This window comes from Brienomyrus brachyistius, chromosome 21 (genome assembly GCF_023856365.1).
Source record: "Brienomyrus brachyistius isolate T26 chromosome 21, BBRACH_0.4, whole genome shotgun sequence".
Lineage (NCBI taxonomy): Eukaryota > Metazoa > Chordata > Actinopteri > Osteoglossiformes > Mormyridae > Brienomyrus > Brienomyrus brachyistius.
The window spans coordinates 11,704,529-11,729,397 of record NC_064553.1 but is presented as its reverse complement, the minus strand read 5'-3'; the positions used below and the strand labels follow the sequence as shown (position 1 = coordinate 11,729,397).

General features: G+C 41.1%; 2 protein-coding genes across 5 annotated transcripts; both read left to right on the top strand.

Moving 5' to 3' along the window:
- Window positions 1-1,455: 1,455 nt before the first annotated feature.
- On the top strand, window positions 1,456-14,164 carry uts2d (urotensin 2 domain containing). The gene is made up of 7 exons (XM_048989687.1): window positions 1,456-1,674; window positions 7,622-7,776; window positions 10,990-11,166; window positions 12,675-12,779; window positions 12,888-12,925; window positions 13,274-13,361; window positions 13,769-14,164. The coding sequence occupies exons 2-7, from the start codon at window positions 7,710-7,712 to the stop codon at window positions 13,792-13,794; spliced, it is 501 nt and encodes a 166-aa protein (XP_048845644.1). The 5' UTR covers window positions 1,456-1,674; window positions 7,622-7,709; the 3' UTR covers window positions 13,795-14,164.
- A 1,951-nt stretch (window positions 14,165-16,115) lies between these two features.
- zgc:153913 (carboxypeptidase N subunit 2) lies at window positions 16,116-23,054 on the top strand. 4 transcript variants are annotated; one of them, XR_007384433.1, is made up of 4 exons: window positions 16,122-16,235; window positions 16,477-16,531; window positions 17,721-20,509; window positions 21,034-21,365. XR_007384433.1 is itself a non-coding variant. In XM_048989749.1 (2 exons), exon 2 carries the CDS (start codon window positions 21,044-21,046, stop codon window positions 22,622-22,624), a length of 1,581 nt encoding a protein of 526 aa, XP_048845706.1. In that variant the 5' UTR covers window positions 16,116-16,235; window positions 21,034-21,043; the 3' UTR covers window positions 22,625-23,054. The 4 variants fall into 4 exon arrangements, 2 of the variants coding, with proteins under 2 accessions (XP_048845706.1, XP_048845705.1); XR_007384434.1 differs by lacking the exon at window positions 16,477-16,531; XM_048989749.1 differs by lacking the exons at window positions 16,477-16,531; window positions 17,721-20,509 and having other exon boundaries at window positions 16,116-16,235; window positions 21,034-23,054.
- Window positions 23,055-24,869: the final 1,815 nt, after the last annotated feature.

Sequence of the window (24,869 nt, the reverse complement as noted above, 5' to 3'; positions counted from 1 at the left end):
ATAAATCTAAATGTTAAATGTAGATTCTAAATGTTGAGAACGTATGCAAATTAGCCACGCCCATTTGCGTAAAAAAATGTAGTACAAAAATGTGTGCTATCTTTACAAACGGCGCCCCATATAATGGAGCATCAAACAAACAAAAATCGGGGAAAATAAACAATTAATTTTTATGACGTGGATGGAACAAATATCGAGCAAAAATGGGAGGAGCTCATGGAATACGTATATAGAAAAAGCATATTAACAAGCAAGATATATTTTATGAAATCTGCACAGGAAATGTGGGATTGTAAAATGGTCAGACGCATGGATGTATGTATGATACACAGAAGCACTAGCAGTAATAGAAGAGAAAGTCCAATGCGGCTTCAGATCACTGCTTGTAAAGGAGATAGATGGCATCTCAACAGAAATATTACAAGCAGCTTAACAAAAAACTGAAAGCATTGGCTAAATTATGCTGACAGATTTGGAAAACAGTTCAAAGGCCTACTTAGAAGGATTGGCTTATATTCCCATGCCAGAGACCTGATAGAGTGTGCAAACTATTGCTCAATTTCACTCGGGTCACATGCCAGTAAGATTACACCAAAGACCCGTCGACTTATGCTATATAAACAGAAAGAGTGGAAATTAAATCAGTGTGATGCCACAGTACTGCTCTCCATGCCATATATATTCTGTCTTTTATTATAATATAGCCATTGTCAAGTTGCTGTGTAACTCTGTAATCACAAAATGGTGGATGTGATACACAACTCTGTGTTATTATATTTTAATATCAAAGGATTTTCCAAACTTCAGAAGTAGGTTATTGGTTTAAAGCACAAACTACCCCCACAATTAAAGTAGGAACTGAATCCAACTGCATTGAGAAGTACAAAATATATTTAAAAGTAGTGCTTTTAAATAAAATTCTTTTTAAAGTCAACTTAATGAAAAGCTAAGTAGTGGAATCCTTCAGTCACAACTAAGATCTGAAGGTGGGGGGGGGGGGGGCACACGGGGAGATTATTTGTTTTAGGATGAACGCCTTTATTGAAAAATAAAATTAAAGTAAAATAAAAAATGGTGTCCTTGGTGGATGGGCATTTGGGGGGGAGGGGCACTATGACTCATTTGGGGGGACATGGCCTGTGAATGCCCCCCCCCCCCCCCATACTAAGGATGAGCTGTTATTGACAATGAAACTCCAGCATTGAGGGTGCTGAGAAATCAGTTCAATTAAACTTCCTTGTCGTCATACAATGCCAGATCAAGTACACAATGAAAGGGATGAAATCTGAGCGAAATCGTAAGTCTGTGGTATCCAGGTACGCCACCCTGGGGAACGAGCAGTTCGTGGGGCTTTGTGTGTTTGGCAGAGCCTCGTGGGTGAAGTCAGGCAGGTGTCCAGGAGTGAGGTTGGTTACAGAGGAGTGTTTCTCCTCTCCCGGCCTCAGGTTGGGTGTGCCCTTGCGGCCCCAGGCAGATCCAGGTCATTTGTCTTCAGCTGGCAGTGCTAACCGACTGTCAGCTGGGTGTTGTTGAGACGCTGTCACTGCCCTGCCTTGCTGTGCCGTCTTCCCTCTATGCCCAGTGCTAACGGCACAGAGCTGAACCTTCCCAAGCTCCGCTAGACTGACCCACCATGCTGGTTCAAGAGGGGGAGAACCAATGATGAACGCTGAGGTTGGTGTCCTTGGCATGAGGTCCTTGGCACGTCAACAGAGGGCTATTTGTCATTTGTCCAGAGTATATTGGAATTCTTGCCATTTCAGTTCTGTAAGTAATGAGAACATTCTCCAGGGGTACAATGAGTGTCAATTACAGTAGAACAACAGAGCAGTAGATGAACTTAGCAAGTAAACAAGAGTTGTAAAAATAATGGATTCAATCGCAGTAAAAGTAATAAATAAGATTAAATAAGTAAAGAAATAGAGCAGCTTCAATAATTTTAAATTGCTGAAAAAAGGCAAGTGCAGTGGTGTGTATGACAGTATTCACTTAACTGTTTATGATGCGTGTTGCCTGAGGGTACAAACTGTTGGAAAATCTGGTTTGCATTTTGACACAACAGTATCTCCTCCCAAAAGCAAGCAGGGAAAACAGTCTGTGTCTTGGATGACTTGGACCTCGCGCCCTGTTGCAGCAGGTGGAAGCTCAGGCCCTATGGATTCCTACAGTATTCTGGATGGTGTTTCTGTCCCTTGGTGTTGCCACACCAGACTGTGATGTCACTCCTGTGAGGATGCTTTCTGTTGCGCTGGGGTAGAACGTCTGGAGAGCGGGTTTGCCTCTGCCACCTATTCTTCAGACCTTTGCAGAGAATTACCGGTGTTTGTGATTCCTGTGAGGTCGTCTGAAACTTGTAGTCCAAGAAACTTTAAACAGTTGACAGTTTCAATTGCTGCTCCACCCATACTGACCGCAGTGTGAGATCCAGCATGTCTCCTGAAGTTCACAATGGGTTCTTTTGTTTTGTTCCCCTTCAAGTGCGAGTTGTTGTCATGAACCCACTTAAACAGATTTACTACTTCAACTCAGTATTCAGATCTGTTACTTTTGCTTATTAGTCACCCATTAATTAGATTTTGTGGTTACTGCTGTGAAGTAAAGAGTATCCGTGTCTGTGATTCTATTGCAGGACATTTTATTGCCAGTCCTATTTGCCTTCACTTTGTTCAATGTATAGTTATAGATGGAGTTGTACAGTCCCAGATCAGTGAGTTTTGCATCCAGCTTTGAACAAATGAATGCATTGACTGCATAGCTGCAATCATTAATCATCAATCTAACATAAGTGTCCACCTTTTCTATGTGATTAAAAGCTAGGTGCAAAGTCATAGAAATGCCATCATCCATAGATCTGCTTGTGCAACAGGTTAATTGAAGAATTGATGGAATCAGGGATTGTGCTGTTGATATATGACAGCACCGGCTTTTTTTTTTGTCTTTTACACACTTTCTGTACACCTCACTCGGACAGTTGTGGCAAAAAAACTTAGTTTGTTGGTTTGGGTATTTCAATTGCAGGCAAATCATTTTGAGGCTTGAACCAATGGAAGTCATTGAATTGATCTGATGGAGAGGTTGTCAGTGGGCTGTGGCAAAAGCTGTAACCTTTAAAGTTGGTAAGATCCTGCAACCCTGGCCAAATACATCGTGGATCCAGGCTCATGAGCTGTAATTACACTTTATCGTTAGGCACAGATACTGTAGGTGGGGACAGCTTACTAGGCACACATAGGTGTGGACAACGCTCTGACGCTCATGCTTCCCAGATCCCGCTCCCACCTGGACAAAGCTGACACCGCAATCAGGATCATATTCTTTGAATTTTCCACCTCCTTCAACGTGGCCTAGCCGGTCTCATTGGGGAATAAGCTCAGGACTGTGCAGCTTGATGTTCCCAGCATTTTCTGTATTACGGGATGCCCTCTGAGGCTCCAGGACAGTGTGCTGGAGATGGTGGTGAGTAACAGTGGGGCACCTCAGGGAACAGTCCTGTTTCCCATCCTGTTTACCCTCTACGCGTTGGATTTCCAGTACGACACCTGCTTTTACCATCTACAGAAGTTCTCGGACGGTTCCTCCATTGTAGAACACATCAGCAATAGTGATGAGTGCAGATGACTAGTAGAGGATTTCTTCTTGTGGAGCGAGGAGAACAAGTTGCACGATAGCATCAGCAAGACAAAGGAGCTGGATGTGGACTTCCGGCGTGACAAAGAGCCCCTGATGGCAGTCATTATCCAGGGGGAGGAAGTAGGGGGTGGTGCAGGGCTGCAAGTACCTGAGGTCCACCTGAATGGCAGACTGGGCTGGGTGGAGAACACAGCGCTGTATGAGAACGGCCAGAGCCGACTCTATTGTCTGAGGAGGCTGAGCAAGGGTGGAGGAGAGAGTGCGATATGCGTGGGACACAATATTTTAAATGGGGATGTCTTACCAGTCCATAGTGACCAGCGTGCTGGGGAACTGCCATCAGTCAGGGTGATGCTACATGCCCAAACAAACTCATCAGGAGGGGCAGCTCCATCAAAAGGCTGACCCTGGGCCCACTGGAGGCAGTAACAGAAAAGAAGATGGTGGCAACATTTAACAGCATTGTGAAGAATTCTGCTCATCCGTACTATGAGGGTGGGCGCTATCTTGGAGAACCATTAGCCAAATGCTCATTCTAATGGTGTAGATTCGGATATGGACAACAGAGACAGGTCCATACCAATATTATGGGAGGGCTGATTTGGTTCCGACTAATGTTGAAACCACACATATGCTCTAGGCTCATTCCACCAGGGATAAATCAGCCCTGCAGAGGGTCCTTCCTACCTGCTGACATCAGGTCCAACAACTTTTCCTCCCGACGTGCTGCCCCCACCCCTCCGCCAGCCATAACACACCACAAAGCATCCCAACTTTGCCGTAGTACTAGTCTGCACATATACACATATACCTTCTGTAATCTTTTCCTAACATTTATTTTCTTAATATTTGTGTGTATTGTCTGTGTACTGTGTACTTTTACACATTGCTTGCACTGTGTTTAATGTCTTTGCCCTTTTCTATTTTCACATAATAAGCTTATTTGTCTATATTTTACATACCTTGCTGCTGTATGCAGCAGAATTCATCAGTAAAGTTCTTAGCAGGGGTGCAGTTAGAGATGAATGGATGGGGAGGGGGGTGAGTCGGTACTGGGGAGGCTGATGGCAAACTATTAATAACTTAAGCCAATAAATACATTTATTTGGGTGGAAGGGACATTTTAGGGGGGGTAACCCCCCCCCCCAAAAAAAAATGGAACTAACGATTCCCCTGTTACCTCGTCTCTTAAATTATAGTCCTATTTTACTTGTTTGACATGCTTGTTTAGGTAATATGTGTTTTTTACTTAAAGCAGTCATCATGATGCATTATAGATACCATCATAATGCATCCATAAAGTATTAGAAACATGGCTTTATGAATGCATTATAATCCATTATGAGGGTATTCATAATGCATTTATATCACTACTTTAAGTAAAGTGTTACCATTAAGATCCTTTCCCCCAAGTTGAATGTGTCTGTCAGATTTTATAGTTCAGGACGAATGTTGTAGATAAACATTGGTTATTTCTATACGACCCAATCTTCCTTAATGGAAAGCAGGACTTAATATATTATGTGATGGCTTCTACATGTTTATGAATATTTTTGGACGATTCCTTAAATACATTCCAACCAGTTCCAATACATTCCAAAACAACATGGGTTTCAGTTCTGTTATTACTGGCCAGCATCTGAGATGAGTATCCAACTTCTGTTTTTATTTTACAACATATCTTGTGATCGGACTTACCAGAGTGAGGTCAGGGTATGAAGCGATAAGCTGTCAAAGATAGTTCAGTAGTTGCGCTCTTATTTTCACTTGTAGGAAGACTCACGTGCTGAGGGTGTTTTGGTGGCAGCTTTCCAAAGTTGGAATGATTAACATGTCCTACCACTTCTGGATGCTTGTTGACCGGTTACAGGTGACGCAGTGGAGTTGAATACAGACAGCATTAATAACAACAGAGGATCCTCTCAGTGTTTCGCTATGAGGTACCCTAAATGAGTAGCCTCTGGAAAGTATTTCAGGGTTCATACTTAGTCACTTATCAGGAAGCAAACCTCCTTCCTTTTATAGTTACTGTTTGTTGTTCTCTATTAATGTCTAAATGTTTTTCCTAAATGTGTGTATTCAGCTACTGTAACATGCTATCTATCTATCTATCTATCTATCTATCTATCTATCTATCTATCTATCTATCTATCTATCTATCTATCCATCTATCTATCTATCTATCTATCTATCTATCTATCTATCTATCTATCTATCTATCTATCTATCTATCTATCTGTCTGTCTGTCTTTCTTTTCATTCCTATCCATCCATGTACTCAGTGTGTAGTATGTTTGGGTAATTAACCATCAAACAGTGGTCACAGTAATCTGCCTTTGTACTTCTGTGACATTATCCAGCCAGTACACCTCATTTAGCTCGGGGAAGTCACTATAGAAACAGAATGCTGTCTGGTTTCAGCGCGAGAACAATGGGGCTGAATCAAGCACTTTTTCACTCTTCGATGACTCCTAGTCGCCTCACCTTTATCATGTCTACAGCTCGCCAGAGGGATGTAGGAATACAGTAGGACTTGTGTCGGATGATTCCGCCCTCCAGAAGAAATGATGTCATGCTGTATGATATCAGTTCCTCCTCTGTTCATAGAGAAGACACCTCAATACTGTGCCAGAAGATCCCTGACTTGCTGTTCTTGAATGAGACTCTGTTCATTGTTAGTTTGGCCTCTTTTTCTCCAAGCACAGAAGAGAAGTTTAAGTTCAGGGGAACCAGCTCTACCAACCATCTTGAAAGATTTGGCTTCTACAGTCCTTATTGATATACAATGTACAGGACAAGTCACACTTTTTTGATGAGTCAATGCACAAAAGGAGCTCCTAATACTGGTACCTTTCCCTTGAGGCCTTGACACCACTGAATTGTAGGAAGAGCTCCTTCACTACTGCTTTGGAGGTCAGTCTCTAGAGTGACACAACTTCAGGATACTGGATGGTGTCATGGACAATTACAGTACTAGAATGCATCTGTGGCCCTCAACCAACTTGGGAAGAGGCCCAATCAAATCCTTTGCCAATTCTTGGTAAGTTCTTCATCTCTGTCGACCAGTTACAAAAGTGGACCACCATGGGATGAGTATGGACAAGCTCTGTGACCATAGCAGTCTAGTTTTTGGATACCATCAGCAGCTTCAGTCTCATCCCCTAACCACTGAGTAACATAGTGCAGAAGGTGTTTCACAGTGTGTGACAACTCATTATGGAATATCATGCCATTATGTCATGAAAATTGTTACATTTTGTTGAGTTATTACATGATGTGGCATTATTACGTAATGCGTTGTAAAAGAGTGTTCACGTGAATTGTTGGCATGCTTCAGAATATTTGATCATTTGTTTGGTTTCTTGCATTGTGTCTCATTAAACAGTGAAAAAATGTTGCTCTTTTGCTTGGTCATTTGAGTCAGTGTGCTTGTGAAGGGACAGGCTGATATGAAAAAATATAATGCATTTTAATCTTTATATGCTGTTCATTTGCGGTATACAGGTTAAAATGCAAGGTATTTTCTCATCATAGCAGCACAAATGCACATAAAATAAGTACGCATTTATGCATTTACAAACAATCGATTGTCACACATATCGTTTTTAAAGGTGAATGCGTACTTGCCTTCCAGTTACAGTATGTCCATCCCTGGTTATAGCATTTTGTACAGTAGCATGGATTTATTGTTTTGATTGAGTTTTGGCAGATCGTTTAGTATTACGTAGACTGTATTGGCTGGTTAGAGCATATAGTTAAGTGCCTGAGAAGAACTGTAATTCAAATGAGACCCATGCCTCCATGATAAACTATGACCTCACAATGAGAGCAGAGGGTCGAAGGGCACAACCCAACCTCAGTAGATTCTCTATTGCACCTGTACGGACTCAGCTATGAATCACGTTTCCCTTAGCAATCACGTATGTCAATGTTTAGTCCATCATTAAACCAGTTACTGTATATATAATGTTGTCTATGCATTCCTCTATAGAGTGGAGTGAAGACCACCAATTGATCCAATCTATAGAGTGGAGTGAAGACCTCCAATTGATTGTGCGTTGCATAAGCATCAACTCAGAATGAAACAGCTATACAAGGTACTATTTGAAAGAAACACTGAGCGAATGAAGGAGCCAGTATGTAGAGGTTGGTATTATTCTCAATGCTTGTACTGTAACTGTGTTTCTGCTCGATGGTGCTTTGTATGATTTGTTCTGTTGTCGTCTTTGTTTCTTTTCGGAGAATAATGGAACTTTAATAATGGGAATGACTCACCACAGCTGTTTATGTTGATGAAGCTGGATTCAACTTGGGGAAAGTCAGGAGAGGGAAGAACGCCCTTTGCCACCAGGCTACCGTGGATGTGCCAGGCCAACATGGCGCAACCATCACCATGTGTGCTACCATCTCCATGAATATTGTCATTGCCCACATACCCTTGACTGGACTGTACAACGGTGAACGTCTCATTGCATTTTTAGATGTAACGCATGGCAGACTTGTGCTGCAAGAAAAGGCAGGTGCAAGACAGTCCAATATTATGATCATTTGGCACATCATATGGATCTTACTTGATGTGGTGAATGCTGCTTGTGAGGCAATTATCGCAGAAGACTGCCAGGGGTGGATTCTTCATAGCAGACATTTTTCTCTAGTGAGTTGCTGTATTTATACCCCACTAGATGGTGCTCTTGGTTACTGTGGCTTGGGGCATGCTTTGTACCCATTTTTTGACCTGATAGCACCATCTAGTGGAATCAATAAGTACAACAAATGGTTCATGAAGTTTCATTTTGTCTATCACTATTTTTTCCCATAATGCATTATAATAGAACATATAACATATGATGTTCTAAATTTGTGGCCTGAGCCGCAGGAGAAAGTGGATGAATAAATGTTTTGAGTATTTTTTTCTTTATGGAACATCAATGTTGGGATGACGATGATGACGATATACCCATATTTTTTCCACAGTTTCATATAAGTATTCGTCTTCAAAAAACGAAATACCTGTCATTCTGTGTAAAAGATCTTTTCTATTTTCATTTTATGTGTAGAAGTTATTTGAAATTGTTCGCAGGGGGTCTGGAGCCAATGGGTATAAAGCAGGGAACAACCCAGGATGGGGGTGAAAATCCCCAAACAAAAATTTAAAGACTCTTAGCTGGTTGCAAAAAGCATCTACAAGGTGTGACACCTGCCAACGATTGTGTTCCTTATGTCACTTTGGAACTGTAAAAGATGGCAATAAAAAAGTAATCTTGCTTTAAAAACATACAGAAATATCATCTTTAACTTTATGCCTTTTGGAAATTAGGTCACTTGTTTAGCTATTCTTAGTAATAGCGATTCATAGTAAGAGATATTTTGACCAGGGGTGCCCAGGTTTTGGCATGCCACTGTATATGCGCAGTTGATGAGAAAAAAGTCCTTCCCTCCTCCATACCTTGGTGTTGGAGTGCTCTTTAAAGCCCCAAGGAGAAGCAGGTTGATTGTCATCAGCCGGCGGTCATAATTGACTCCCAGCTGAGTGTTGTTTTGTTTTCACTGCCCCTCCCTGCCATACTGTGTTCCCTCTAAGTCCTGCTATACCAGAAAGTTGCTAGGCTCCACTGTGACATCACTCAAAGTTAGCCTATCCCATGCAGCCTCATGATACTTATGAAATCATCTTTTACGTAAACATTTCTACAGTATACTATTTTTTCTTTGTATAATGAAACATATTTCTAGTTTTACTGAATGAACAATATAACTGTTTGGTTCATCTCGAAGATGCAGGGTTTTACAACAAAGGTTAATGTTAAAAGTAAAAGTATTTTGAAATTAATGTTGTATGACATATTCATGCTCACAGCTTTTTCTCTGCCAAGTGCCATAAAACCATCTCTTTAATACATGCTAAACCAAATGCAATGGCAAACACAATACAATTAGGAAAACCTACGTCTTTCAATTTACACAGTAAATGAAACAAAACGGGACACATTTAATACACCAGAATGAATTACATAAGTCAATTAGACTCAAGCCTTTAGTCTAACTCGGGAGTGTCATTGGACAGAAATAATGGTGAGTCAATGACCACTTGACCTCAGTTAATTAAAATATACAGATCAATCTACTGGAAATAAATTCTACTGTCACAGTTTTATTGCAGCTTTGATTATACACCTGAAAAAAAATATAACACAAAGAGTTTAAAGAGCATAAAGGTGTAAACAAAGGGGAATATATATGTCTATTATATAGCTTTATTTAACTACACATGCACACACACAGACACACAGACACACACACACATGGTCATGTCATCAAATCTTTTTGGGGACTGCTCATTCATTTCTATGGGAAAAATGCTAATGCTAACTATGACAACCTTAACCCCACCCAGCCCTAACCGTAACCATAAGTAACCAAGCAAAATACAACAGTTTTTGCATTTTTAGTTTTTTCATTGCAGTCACAGATTTTTATAAAATAGAACTTTCCCATATGGGGACCAGGAAACTCTTGATATACCTGATGGGCGACACGGTACCTCAGTAGGTTTGTGGGTTTGAGTCCCACCCCGACTCGGTGTGTGTTGAGTTTTCATGTTCTTTCTGTGTTTCTTTTGGTTTCCTCCTGGTGTCCACAGGCATGTAGTCATGTGACTCTGTGTCTCTGAGGTTTTCCTTTGTGTTATTCTGAGTGTATTTGCCTTGTGATTGACTGGCTTGCTGTCCCGGATATTCCCCATGCTATACCCTGCGCTCCTTCGGTTAGGCTTGAGGTTCCCCTCTGAACCTGACCAGCACAGGAGAAACTGGACTGGCACCTATAAGGTGTCACTTCCTGCATATGCTTAGCAAACAAGGGCTTCTCAGCACTTCTTACTGTTCGGTTGTTTCTGTTGGAACTGAGATAGGATGCATACCTTATGTTAGGTTTCTACTCCAAATTTGGCCCAAAGCATAAATTTTGCAGTATTACACATTCTGTGCACTTAGGTTGATTAACCATGTTTGAAAAATGTCTGCATCGTTTCTTTCTTTTTTAAAAACGGAGGGATTTAAATGAATTAAAGACTGTTCCTGCCAAGGCAACAATACAAGAAATAAAAGTGATAAATAACACCCCCAAGAGTGACCCATCCTTCCTGTCTTTCTTTTCTTTTTAGCTCGGTTCTTATTTGGCTGATGGAGGGAGTGTTGCTGGAGTCGGGCCGCACGTCGCATTTTCATAATCCTCCACCTTCTTGCGTAGATTGATCATCCAGCTTCCATGTCATCCTATGGATTTACGGCTACAGGGGTCGGGGGGGTGGGGGGGGCGGCCCCTTCCGACCCTGTCCCTCCCTCTCCCTCTGATTAAAAGCTGGAGCTCGGGATGCAGTGGAGAGACAGACGAGCGTCCGGTTGGCTGTGCACACCTTGGAACAGACTGCCAGCGCCGACATGGTCCGAACCGCCTCTGTGACCTTCTGCCCCACGCTGGTGGCTTTGCTGCTGGTGCACATCCCCGGTGCTGATTCCCGAAGCCTCCCATCGCCAGGTACGAGAGCCGTGCACCTCTACCCTGAATCGTGATCTGCAGAGTCACCTATGCCACTAGTGCTGTCTGAATCCGCAGGGCCTTTGCTGGTGACGCATCTGTCTTAATGGCTGATGATGGAATTTGTATTGGGTTGACTGACTATAATAATGCATTTCATAATAACTTGACATAATTTAACAAATTTTCAGCACATAATGTATATTATTACACAATGTGTTGTTACACACCATGTAAGAACACATTATGTAATAACACCAAATTTTGTAATAACTCAATAAAATTATACAAATTTATAGACTGTGTTATAATTTTATATTGCAACATTACCCTAGAATTATCATCATCATCATCATCATTATTATCTTTATTATTATCATCATTCAATTTGTTGCACTCTGTTGAGTTATTACATAATGCAGCATCATTACATAATGCGTTGTTACACAGACACGTCCGAGGATGGGAGCTTAGATCCCTGCGTGTACAATCTGGCCGGGTCTCTTCCATGTCCTCTGTTTTCCTTTCATAGTTCAAAGATATGTAGTTAAGCTAACCGGCATGTTTAGATTGGGAATAGCTTATGACTGTGCCAGTTTGTGCCAGAGATGGATAATTCAGGTCCAGAAAGTAAAAAATCCAGTCTTCAAGTTTTCGAAAATCAAGTTTTCGCTTCAACCAGCCAGTTGGGTTTACGCTGTAACTGTCTCGTCATGCGCAACTGTTGGTGAAAACAAAATCTTGGTCTCGATTTTTTACTTTCTGGACCTGAACTATCCACCTCCGCTATTTGCATCCTGTCCTGGGTTACCCTCGCTTTGTGCCCTGTGTTGCCTTACTCCAGTCCTACTCATGATTATGTTTGGGATAAATGGTTGAAAATTGCTTGGATGGTTGTGTGGTGTAACTTGCAGACACTCAAATGAACACAGGGTCAGGAGGTCTGGCCGTGCCAGGATTCAGATATTTTATCTATGTAAGATCATTGTGCTATTTATTTTTACCTTGGATGCAAAAGGATCCACTCCTATCAACTCTCATGTAATTCCTTCCTACTAGACACTTGACCATAAATTTGTCTGCTTAATGCTTTGGTGTAATCGGTATAAATTTGTGTAAAAAAAAATATAGGTAACAAGAAATTTAGTAACTCTTTTTAACACTACACAAGTACAAATCATCATCAAATATAGTAACTGCATGAAATACATGAATATAATATAATATAATAAGTAAGAGTGCAGTACTATATTATTTTGACATTATTATAAGAAAAGTGTTGCCAAATATTCTGTTTAATTTCTGAGGAAGAGTGATGTATCAGTATGAAACTTCTATTTCCAGAGTGACAATTTCTTTAAAAATGTAATGGTAAATCCCTTAGCATAATATTCAATAATTAATACAATCTTTGGTTCCTTGTGTTTGTACACTACTTGGTATAAGAATTAAAACAATCCAACAATCCTAACAATCAGAGCCTTGACTGACCTTATTTTCCTTTACAGTTAGCCATCAATTTCAGCCAAGGCAAGACACAGACGTCCAGAACAGGCTCGTAGCGTTGTTGGTCCATAAGGGCTTGGCTCCCATAAGCAGAAATGAAGTCATTGGTAAGCAATTCATGTCCTTCTTTAAGTGCCTGAGCTTTATCTTCGGTTACAGACATAGCAGAGGATAATATAATGACCATTCTGTGTACAATCATCTTCCCCTGGTAGGTTTGGAGATGGCACGCAAAATGGAAGAGCTGGAGGAGGTATGAACTCAGTTTTGGTGTTTCAGAATCCCTAAATTCTTTAATCTGAACCAAGTCAATAGCTCACTAGATAGTACAGCTGAACATTTTGGGTATTTTTACTATTCCTAATTTGTTCGGTTGCAGTTCCCTTACTTAGCACCTGAACCAACAACCTTGTGGTTATAAGTTACAGATCTACCACACCTGGTGCCCTGAGAGTGTTCCTCATCATTCGTAAGCTGAGGCATCGCGGGTGGCTTGAGGGTTACAGGAGTTTCTTTGCCGCCTTTTCCAGGGCTTACGCAGATGTTCTGCTGCTTCTCTGCATATCTCGAATTGTCAGGTGACCGGTTCAATGTCTTTCAGCTGGGGGCCTTGAAGGAGGATGTGGATCTGCAGAACGAGCTGATCTCAGATGCAGTCGGGGCCGACGTGTCCTTGCCGAGCAAAAGAAGTATGTGTGTGCGTGAAATGGGAAGCTGATCACTCACCAGCATTGTCGTGTTATGTTCTACCATCAGTATATCCTCTATTATTTCCCGCTAAGAGGATTAGCATCGCTTCCTCACAACTCCAGGTTTGGGGCCTCGAATCCTGCTTCTGCTGTGTATGAGTGAAGCTGGCTTGTTCTCCTATTTCCTCCCAAAATGGCACACAGTTAGGCTAACTGGCACTTCTAAATTGCCTGTATTTTGGTTGTATGCCCTCTGAAGGACTGGCATCCCATCCAGGCTATTGTCCTGTCTTCCTGTCTGGGACAGAGCCTGGGCCTCGGTTGTAACTACTGAAGCATGTATTTGCCATGGCCCATGTTGAATGATCTTTGCCATTCTGGTAACGGCACCCTGTCTCCACCTACAGGTTGCTTCTGGAAGTACTGCGTGTGACGCCACAACAGAGAGAGGGCTGGAGACAAAACACACAAGCACTGCCACTGGGACCTCCTTCTTCCTTCCCATGTTATGATGTGCTGCTCCGTGTTTCCTTTCATTCACATGCTCTCTATGCTTAAAAACACTCGGGAAATTTTTAATTTGTAAAAGGTTCTCATTCCACGTTCGCTGTGTTTTACCTAAAGATATTTCTCTCTGTTGTAATTGTACAGGTATTACTCTCAGAAGGATTAACAGAGTTGTGAAGTCTGTTACATTTCTGTGTAATAATACAAAGCTGTGTGAGGAAAAGGGTGTTAGACTCTCTGTTATGGTGCAGCTTAAGGAATACATGAATAAACTAACGATGTCATAGCGAAATAACTGTCGTACTCAGTTGCCGGTTCATTGGGCACACCCGTTTGTTAACAGGAGCAGACATTTCCTCCAAACAGCAAAGCATGGACTGCAGTATTCATACAGTGCAGAGACACTATCAAGAGGTTCAGCTAACGTTTGGCTAAGCATTAGAATACCTTAGACACGTAATGCAAGCGATTTATATGTGTGGTGTGACCACCGGTGCCAGATGTGATTGTGTCTGCATCTCAGAAACAGACACTTTCATGGGATTACCCACACACTAGAGTGTCTAGAGTTTACAGAGAATGGTGCAAAAAAGGAAAAAAATGTCCAGACAGTGGCTATAGGGCCAAAACACCTGATAAAGTGCAAGAATAGCAGATCAGTATAAGAGGTGTGCAGAACGGCTTCTGTGGTTTTACCGCTCATCTACCCTTGAAGCAGTTTTGAAGTTCAAACTGGGTCCTACCCATTACTAACTAGATTACGGTTGGACAATCTTATATAGAAAGGGTGGTTGTTTGTGCAGGTTTTTGATGCAACTCCCTAATTAGATTACTAATTAGAGGACTGATTGGCTGTAGAGTCCTCAGGACTGGGTTTGAACAGCTGACCTAAAGGTTACCCCAGAAACCTGCACTCACACCGGCCCTTTGCAGGTATGATTGCCCAACCCTGAGCTAGATGAAAGTGGCCACTGAACATATAACATGGACTAACTTTTGGTGAAAGCAACAAAAGTGAAGAAAGTTGGTACATTTTTCTTACATCTTGCAAACCCACGACTGTAAACTGAAACACTCAGTTGAACTAGGATGATCAGATAATCCATGTCAGGGGGGACAATTTCAGCGACTTCAGGTTTTCCAAACTACTTTAAAACACAAAGGCTCATGCTGTTGCTGGTTTGTTTCCTTGATTGAAAGACTCGACCAGCTGTTGTTAGCATTAGTGACACGTACATGATTATAGGTGACTGGCCAATCAGCACACAGCAAGAACTCAGTGCTTAAGTGAAGTACTTTTTATTGAAATGGTGGTTTACAAATCTGTGTAGCTGTCCTAGCTCAAAGACATGAATTCCACATGGATTATCTGCTCACCCTTGCTGTACGTACACAAATACTGGGGAATTTATTACATAAAAAAAAAAATATGAAAAAATATATATATTGCATTAATGTTAAAACATTGTGCAAGTTACGGAAAAATCTAATAAATCTTGAGACACAAAATCCCCTTTCTTTCTTTATGGTGCTGTGCCAATAAATGAGGAACAGGAAAAGCCGAACATTAGCAGAAACACAGGACATGTGTGTGCCGCCTCGGTCGTGAACCTTGTTTCAGAGATCCGGGTGTAACGGTCCTGCGCGCAGTTCACGCTAATCAAAAAATACAAAAGGTGACGTAAATTGAACTCTGTCTCCCCCTGGTGGGAAGAAGATTAAGATGAAATAATGGTTGTAGGAATTCGGATGCTCCGTCATTAACACTGCGCAAGTTTATTAAATTTACTGGCATTTAGACGAAGCTTCCAATGATAATTAGCCGACTTCTTTGTCTGAAGAAGAGGATGATAAAGAAGAATCAGCATTTTGTTGAATTTAATTATTTTACTATAGTACTCTCTGACTCACCCCTCTCTCCCCACTCAGTAGCCTGCCCTCTAATACCGTATTCTGTTTAAATGTTGCACGCTTTATTTGGCGCACTGTGGTTTAGTTTTGTATTGTGTCTTGTGTCTTTTGCATATGTACAGCGATGTCGCTTTCTGTGTGTGCTGCTGTAACTTTTGGAATTTCCTTTGGGATCAGTAAAGTACTAGTATTGCTGTCACCCCTACTGCCATTGCTGCATAAAGTGTTTAAATAAGCAGGTCAGTGTAGCTACAGTTTGCACTCTATACTGCTGAAGCAAAATATGGTTTCACAGATAAGCATGTATCTCAACCGCAGAAACAGTGACGCCCAGATCCCAGAGGGCGTAGCAATGACTGCAATAAGCGAGGAATCTGCAAAATTCCTGTATAGCAGCTCAACAGCAAAATACATTAGGTTTCCTCTAGCCTTTCCTCAAAAAAATAGACATTTCAGGTATGTATAAATTAAGAGTTTCATTGAATTTATGGTTTTTGGGATGTGATTTGAGAATGATACACTGTGTAGTTTTACCTAAAAAGACTTTAATCCAGTTTTATTACAATAGACACACTGGTTGATAAAATATATTCATATATGCATATTGAGGTATTCTTTATGCATGTTTTACAGTTGTATGTTTCTATGCAGTGGCTCACAAATTCATATGGCTTTATTTTGATATTATTTTTTTCAGTTTTTCATCCTTTCCTTAATGCAAAAGATGCTTACTCATATTTTGACCATCAAAGATATGGTTAAAGTATGGCTAAAATATTTTAAAGTTCTTAATTTCCACTGAATGTGCTGCTTTATGAAATAACAATTATTGTGATGGCTTACACCAGCAAAGGACATTTTATTATATTTTGTTATATATGTCATACACAGAGAGGCGCATGAACACGGACCGGGGTTCCAGGGCTATATGAGTTGTCGGGGGGGGCTCCATTATTTTCTACTATGGTCTATAGTTCTCAGGGGGATACGTTTGGTGATAAGATTTTATAAAATGTTCAAAATGGGACATTGCATATTATTTTTCAATATTGGACGGGTAGCATCTGCAGGTTTAAAGTTTAATTTGACGAGGTTAGTCGAAGCCCCTTTTTGGTGGAGCCCCCTGGACTTCAAATCCGTGCACGAAAGTAGCCCTTGGCAAGTAGCTCTGACAAGGATGTGCAATTGGGTGTAAGCACAATTAATTGTTTATTAACTGAAAGGATAAGCGGTTTGGAAAATGGATGGATGGATGGAATTTAACATTGTATTTTCCATATTACAGGTATGGCTCATACATATGCAACTGAATACAATTTAAATGTGTTAACAGTTAAATGTGTTAACTTATAATATCTAATTCTAGCTACATCTCTGATGTAATGTGATTGGTTTAACTACTCTGGAGTGTGTGACTGATCCAGACTCCAAATTAAACTCCAAAGTCTCGATTCAGTGAGCTCAATGGACCCCCATACAAAGAGCTCAGCTTGAGTATAAACTTTCAGCGTACACTGCTCACAGAAAGTCTGTGGCTGTTTACAATCCAGTAAAATATTGAATGAACGAATAAACCAGTAAATTTAAGTATAATGTTCATTTCGAGGAGTAATAAATTGACACCTGCATTGTAGTTCTAAAAGAGCTGTTCTGAATTAAAAATTCACTGACGAGTGGCTTCACTGGCTGCTTGAGTCATTCAGAAACACGATGAAGTTTAATAAAAAGAAAATGTCTGTGTGGAAGATATGGACTCTTGTTATGAAATCGATAATTTTTTGCAGAATTATATAAGCGTCCCCAGAACACTATAACTTGGGCCAACGGGGGCGACGAGGGTGAAGGAACAATGAAATAAAAAATGATAATAAATAATAATTAAATGATGAGTAATCATGCATATGAAATAATGCTGAGTCATTGTTTCTTTTTGGCTTTTAGGTTTCTTTGTAATAAACCGTATTTGCAGTATGAATCTGAGAACATACCTTTGCATGCTCTGCAGTGCATATGCCATTAACACCGTCCTTGGAAACTGTCCAGGCGAATGCCATTGTGAAAGTTCAACCAAGGTACAATGTCAAGGTGACACCATCACAGAAATCCCCAGTGATATACCACCTGGAACCACTCATCTCTTCATAAGCAGAACAAGGATCTCTGCGCTTAATGCCGGCGATATTGACCTTTTAGTCAGCCTTAGATACTTCATTTTTGAAAGATCTGAACTGAGTTCCATAATGCCAGATACATTTCAAAACAATGTACAACTGAATGATTTGCGTTTGATGGAAAATAAATTGCAAGACCTCCCTGTACAGCTATTCAGCAGCTTGCAGGATTTACACAGCCTCTTCCTCAATGGGAATAACATTAGCCACCTTCCACAGCAGCTATTTCGTGGACTTGGTCAACTGAGACAACTGGACCTTTCTAAAAATGCGCTGAGAGTGATTCCAGAAGGAATCTTTGATGACCTGTTCAAATTAGAGTCCTTGTCTTTGAAGGACAATCAGATCGAACACCTCCCAAGTAACCTCTTCTCTGGCCTAGAGAATTTGGTAGCTCTATACCTCTCTCATAACAATCTGGTTCATCTACCAGAAGGCATTTTTCTGCATGTTACAAGGCTTCAGAAATTGTCCCTCTTCCAGAATCAACTGGAGAGCCTTGGTACCAATGTCTTCGGCCCACTGTTGATTACTGAACTCTGGCTTTACAGCAACAATCTAACTCATTTGGAAGACGGCATTTTTCGCAACTTGACCAAGCTTCAGCTCCTTGTCCTGAGTCGGAATTCCATCCGCTCTGTCTCAGTCGGGGCTTTCGCGGGCCTGAGTGAACTGAGGGAGTTGTCCCTGCACACAAATCGCTTGGTCAGCCTTGAGGAGGGCACTTTTGCGCATCTGAACAATCTAGTCAACATTTCCCTGAGGCACAATCAAATTCAATCCCTGCCAAGGTGGGTTTTTCACAACCTGACCAGATTGAGGTGCGTTAACCTGCATGACAACTCCCTGTACAACCTTCCCACAGAACTCCTGAACTCACTGCAGGACACTACGGAGATAATGCTTTCTCAAAACCCCTGGAGATGTGACCATGATATCATTCCTTTCAGAAACTGGCTCCAAGCCCATTGGTCCAAGGTGCTAGACCTCACCTCAATTGTCTGCCAAACACCCCCTAACTTGAGCAGGATCAATATTGCAGAGCTGACTGACAAGGATCTAGGCCGTTTTAAACGATATCTGTCAAGCGCTATGACCCTCATCGTCATCACTTTAGCCTCCACCTCGGTGATCTCAATTACCTTCCTCTGTTGCCTTTTCCGAGTGAAGCGTAGACAGAAAGCATTGCCTGTCATCACCTTAGCAAGGATTCATTAACGTCGGTCAATGTCCAAGTACCACAGTAACTTGGAAAAATACAGAATGTTTTTTGTTTTAAGAATGTATAATTCTGGATTAAGTTGCTTTCGCTTCAGTTAAACAATGCTTAGTATTTCAATGAAGCCCATCATTGAATTAGCGTCTTAGCAAATCGCTAAGTCATCGAACCTGAAATATGTTATATTAATGGATATGAGGTCAGTAACATTCACATGTTAATTGTCAACATGAAGAGATTACATGCTGGCGGCTATGCTCAGGACTGCACTGGGCCCTGCACACATACATACCAATGATGATTTTTTTAATTATGGGTGGGGGGAGGGGGAGTTTTGGTGGGCCACAGACTCATCAGGAAAATGTGAGTACAGCGAATGGCCAGTTCGGTCATGGCCACGCTGGCTTGTTTTAGAGCAGCTAGCCTGCATCATTTGCCTAAATTCAGGAATTTGTATTTAAAACATTTATTATTTTTGTTATCAGCACTATGTCAATGTTAAACACAACATGGTAAACAAGAGGTTAAACTTTTTATGGTTTTTAAATTACATCTAAACTTACAGATTGAGTATTTCACATAATATGACATTTTATTTTCATTAGTGTATAGTTTCCTCACCTTAATTTGGTGATATTTTGTCTTATGCTGTTTAAATAATTGATTTGTGATCTTTTTTAACAATGAACATTTGATTTTTGTTTGTGTTTTTCGTCTAGTTTTTTCGTGAGAAAAAATGTAACTAAAAGCACTTAAATACTGCATTGCTAATCGATCATTTTTCTATACTGGTTATTTCATTGCATCAACCAATACAAATGAAGTAAACACAAATGTTAGATGTAGCAAAAAAACACTTCCAGTTTCAATAGATCAACAGGAGATGTAGACAGACACAGAGTGGTGTGCTTTCCGGCAGCTGTAGAGTACAAAGTTCAGGTTAGCAGTCAGTATTTACATTTTTATCATGACTTTTTCTCCACAAATGTAAATGCCCTCCTTCCTTTTCAGAGGAATCACACAAAAACAAATATTTCAGCTTATTAATAAAATACAATATTTTGGGCACTTCTGTTACCAATAAGACTGATCCCAAAGACATAAAGATACATTCACATATTCGTAGCAAATAATAGCTAGTTAAACACAACCCCCCCCCCCCCCCCCCCCAGTGTTTACCAATGTGACACACTGTCAAGTTCATTGGTGAGTGAAATTTTTGACCGTTCCCAAAGTTCTGGGTGTTGCTGGACTGCAGACTGTATTAACAGTTACTCAGGTTCAGTCAAAGTACATTAAAATATTATGTCGCTTTTCATTGAAGGGGGTATAGCATTCAGGTAAGACTTCCTGTTGAATTTTAAAATTTAGTGAAACCTACATTCTTCAGATTCCATTGTTTAAAATCTGCTGTGTGTTGAAAGCTATTAAAAAATCAATGCTTTTCTTAGAACTGGTTGGCATTTCTATCTTATTTCGATTATTGCTACCAAACTGTCTTTCCTCTGTGTTTAAAGACATTCAAACATATACATCCATAGGCATATGCAATATATCTTGGGTCTTTTGTGAGTATGATTATGAGGTCAGATGAAATGCACTCCTGTGGCCTGTACTACGAAGCGGGGTTACTGGGCTATCGGGGTAACTTGTCGGATTTAAGGTAACACAGTTTAAATGGACTTCGTATTCGTTCACTTACATTTTGCCTAGACTACCTTAAATCTGACAGGTTACCCCGCTAAGCCTGTAACGCCGCTTGGTAGTACAGGCTACAGGTAACTGACACTTGACTTGGGAATCATGATATTTTTCATGTTTGAGAGAACCTGCAGTCACTCAACTTTTATGTTGTGTTTTGTAGATGAAAAAAAATGACCAAGGCATTTGGGATTTCTGTATTTCTGTTCCTCCAACTCTGTTACCATGCTGACAGTTGTCCAAAAGGATGTCAGTGCTTCACTCCATCAAAAGTCTTCTGCTCAGAAGATGTTCTCAAGGACATGCCCCAAAACTTATCCTCTGATGTCCAGGAGTTGGTAATCATGACGACAAGCATAAAATGCATCCACCCAGAATCCTTCCCACTAAACTCCAGCCTCACGAAGTTGATGCTCCTCAACAATCTCCTCAGTGGTGTCTCTGAGATGGCCTTCAACCCATTGGTGGAGCTGAAAGAACTGGAAATCAGCGGCAACCGTAACTTCAAGGTGCTTGGCACAGAAACCTTCAAAAGGCTGGGCAATCTTACCAAGCTGCTCCTCAACTACAATCAGCTCAAGACCCTGGATGACAGCATATTTGCTTCACTACAGAAGCTGGAAATCTTACAACTAAAGGGCAACGCCATCAATCACCTCCCTAGGCCATTATTCCACCGCCTCCTCTGGCTCCGTTCCTTAGACTTTTCCGAAAACAAGATTTTAACACTGGATAAAGATCTTTTTAATAGCCTCCTTGTGCTAGAGACACTCAGAATGAACCACAATGTGATAAGTGTTCTCCATCCAGACACATTCATCAACACGCCTCGTCTAAAAGAACTTGGACTGCAGGGGAACAGAATTGAAGATCTTCATTTGAACCTCCTATCAGGGCTGGAACACCTAAACAAGCTTCACCTTCGAGGGAATCTCATCACCAAAATAGCACCAGGGACATTCCCACCAAACCTGAAAGAGCTGAATCTGGAGGACAACAGGCTTGTCGAACTCTCCGTTGGAGTTTTCCAACACATGTCATTCCTCGCTGACTTGGTTCTGACCAAAAATCGGCTCTCCACTATTCCAGAAGATGTGTTTAGAAACCTAACGAGCTTGCAGCACCTCAGCCTCTCTGCGAATCATCTCCTAGCTCTGCCACCAGCAGCTTTCACTGGACTCTCTAATCTGATAAGCATTCACTTAGACAAAAACAACATTAGCAGTTTGGAGGCAGAGCTGTTTGATGATCAGGAAATAATGGAGAAGCTCTACCTGTCTGACAATGAGCTGCAGACCCTCCCCGAGGGGTTTTTTATACCCTTAATCTCGCTTCGCGTTGTTCGCTTGCATGGCAACCCCTGGAAGTGCGACTGTCACATGCACGATTTCCACGATTGGTTGACAGATGCCAATTTGCCGATGTCGGACGTGGAGAAGATTTCCTGTGCGAAGCCGAAGTCCTTGAAAGGGCGTGGCCTGGTCTTTCTGAACCGGGAGCAGCTGGTGTGCCCTGAAAGCGCAGTAAACGATCATCCTGTGTCTACAGGAGACAAGAGGCACAGAACGAAGAGCTGCTCCCTTCATGAAATGAACGGAAAGGTCTCCATACAGTGCGCGGTGCCGCGGTGTCCGGAAGTCAAGTTAGAAGTTCAGTTTTCCGATGAAGATGGCAGGAGACTGACCTTCGCCGATGAACAGAAGCGGTCAAACTCCACCCAATGCAACAATACCACCATCATTCTTAACTTTTAATCTGCATCCTTTTAACATTTTAACCGTCCCTGAACATATGAGTAAGATAGACCTGTGAACAAAACATTCACATTGAACTCTAGTGATGGGAGAGTGTTGTTGTAGCCTTGGGGAAGAAGATCTGAACCACTTCAGTGAGGTATTCTGTAGCATCAGTGTAAGTCTTACAAAATGAAACAATGTTCCAATAAAATCAATCATGCTTTTTCAACGAAAATTATTAGGTTATTTCCTTAGCATGTCACAATTTTAATATTTTGACTAAATAAACAGAAAAGTATGAAACTCTGAACAGGAAGTATGAAAAATATAACAATAAAAATATAAGATAGAGGTATAGACAGATTTTGAGACTTATGTCACTTTTAAGTAACTTTATGTCGTAATATATGTTTCTGGTCGCAACCAGTAAAACGAGTAACTCAATGAATCCTCTAATGGCTGTGTGTCTCCTTCATGCTTCCAAGTGTGCTTATCATACCTTCATCAGGATCTTTGTTCATGTGACTTTTACTTCAGTTTTCCAGTGTTAATGTCCGTCAGAGGAGAGGCTGGGTCATGCCCTGGTCGTTGAACACTGTGGAGACATGTCTGTTAGCGTCTGTTAGTCTCAGTTAGACCTTTCTTGGATAGTAACTCATCACAGGTGTTTGGCAATGGCCACCAATAATTTCCACTGCACCGGTTTGCTGGACTGTCATCACATATCATTGGAGACATGAATAATACCATTATGCAAAAGAGGCACATTATTCAAAATCAATATTTGGACTTAATATTGGCACAGCATATAATCGCATGAGCAAACCAAAATCTATTTCATGCCAAAGAGTAAATGACACATGGATAAACTCCATAATTTTAACTACTTCAGCAAGAGATGTAAGCATCCTCGCAACATTATGATGAAGTATTTTTCCACATGCAGTTCTACAACCTTCCAATAGATGGGGCTAGCTTCCTACCAGTGCGATTTCAGCTTAAAATAAGTTCTGTTATAATATATAAAACTGACTTGATTAGATGTGTCATTCAGTATAGACAGATTTCACAGTGGCAAACTAAAAATCACGTCTAACTGGCATTATAACTGTTTACATAATCCTGCTTTAGTGAACTTGGTAAATGTATTATTATTTACAGCATGTATAGAATAATCATATTTTCGTCCAATGTGATCGTCGACGCATTCGTTTTGCATAACTAGCATTATAAAGCAGCCATCAAAATGATCTATAAAACCAATATATATACGATATCAAATTACAGCACTGTTGAGGTGAGCCATGAGAAAACACTCTTTTTCATATTTCCTGTTTGCACGCATTATGTTTTATGTTATTCCGTGTTTTCAAAACTACACAGACAGGCTACTCAAACCATAAAGCTGTACATATAAAGTTATGCGCTGTCGGCTGCTGCCTTTATATAAGTACCGAAGTAAATGACTAGTCGTATAAATGAAACAACAAAGGGATTTCCTAAAAGGAAACATACAGCCCTAATTTACGGAAACGTCATCTACCGCTATCAGTGCTGTATGCAAAATCTCGCAAATTATCGTTATACGTTAGCGGGACTATTTACGGCCGTTTGAACGATCACGCGTACAGTTAAAACCCCAACAGCTGTTACAGCGAAGGGCTTCTTTGTTAAACATTTTTAGGGTTGAGAAGTTTACAAAGACAGACCAAATACCACCTAGCAAACAACCTTCATACTTCACTGACTTGGCAGAGCAGGGCCTGATGGGGAAAAGAATGGGTGGGGGAGTCAGAAAAAATGTACAGTGGTGGTCGTGGGGGGGTGGGGGGGCAGGATGTTCACGGATGCTGGGAGACAATCTGTTAGCCTCTATGATGTAACATCATTGCTAAAACTGCATCATCACCCAGATGTCCAGGTACTACAGTCACATGATCTCCCTCTTCATACGCCATGCTGGAGTCAGGGTGCAGTATTTAATTTTTTTTGATAATTAAAATGCTGTCAAAGGGGCAGGGAATTCATTGTTTTCGGACATAAATTCGTCTCTCCAAAAATGATAGGAGAATTTCATCGGGTCAGAGTGCCCCCACTGGCCGAACATGGACCTGCTGGTGCTGGCGGCTTTGACAGTTAATGCAGAAGGTGCTTTCGTCACTATAAATGAAATGTTAAATGGCCTGACTCGCTTATGGTTAGCAGAGCTTTGACGGGGGTGGGGGGGAGGTCCTGCTGTGCCCTGCTGTGCCCCTGCCACTGT

Excerpts from the sequence above, each read along its gene's own strand:
- uts2d (XM_048989687.1), top strand. The coding sequence starts at position 7,710 with ATGAAACAGCTATACAAGGTACTATTTGAAAGAAACACTGAGCGAATG. Across the intron at positions 12,926-13,273 it reads AAATGGAAGAGCTGGAGGAG|CTGGGGGCCTTGAAGGAGGA; the intron begins GTATGAACTCAG and ends AATGTCTTTCAG. Across the intron at positions 13,362-13,768 it reads GTCCTTGCCGAGCAAAAGAA|GTTGCTTCTGGAAGTACTGC; the intron begins GTATGTGTGTGC and ends CTCCACCTACAG.
- zgc:153913 (XM_048989749.1), top strand. The coding sequence starts at position 21,044 with ATGACCAAGGCATTTGGGATTTCTGTATTTCTGTTCCTCCAACTCTGT.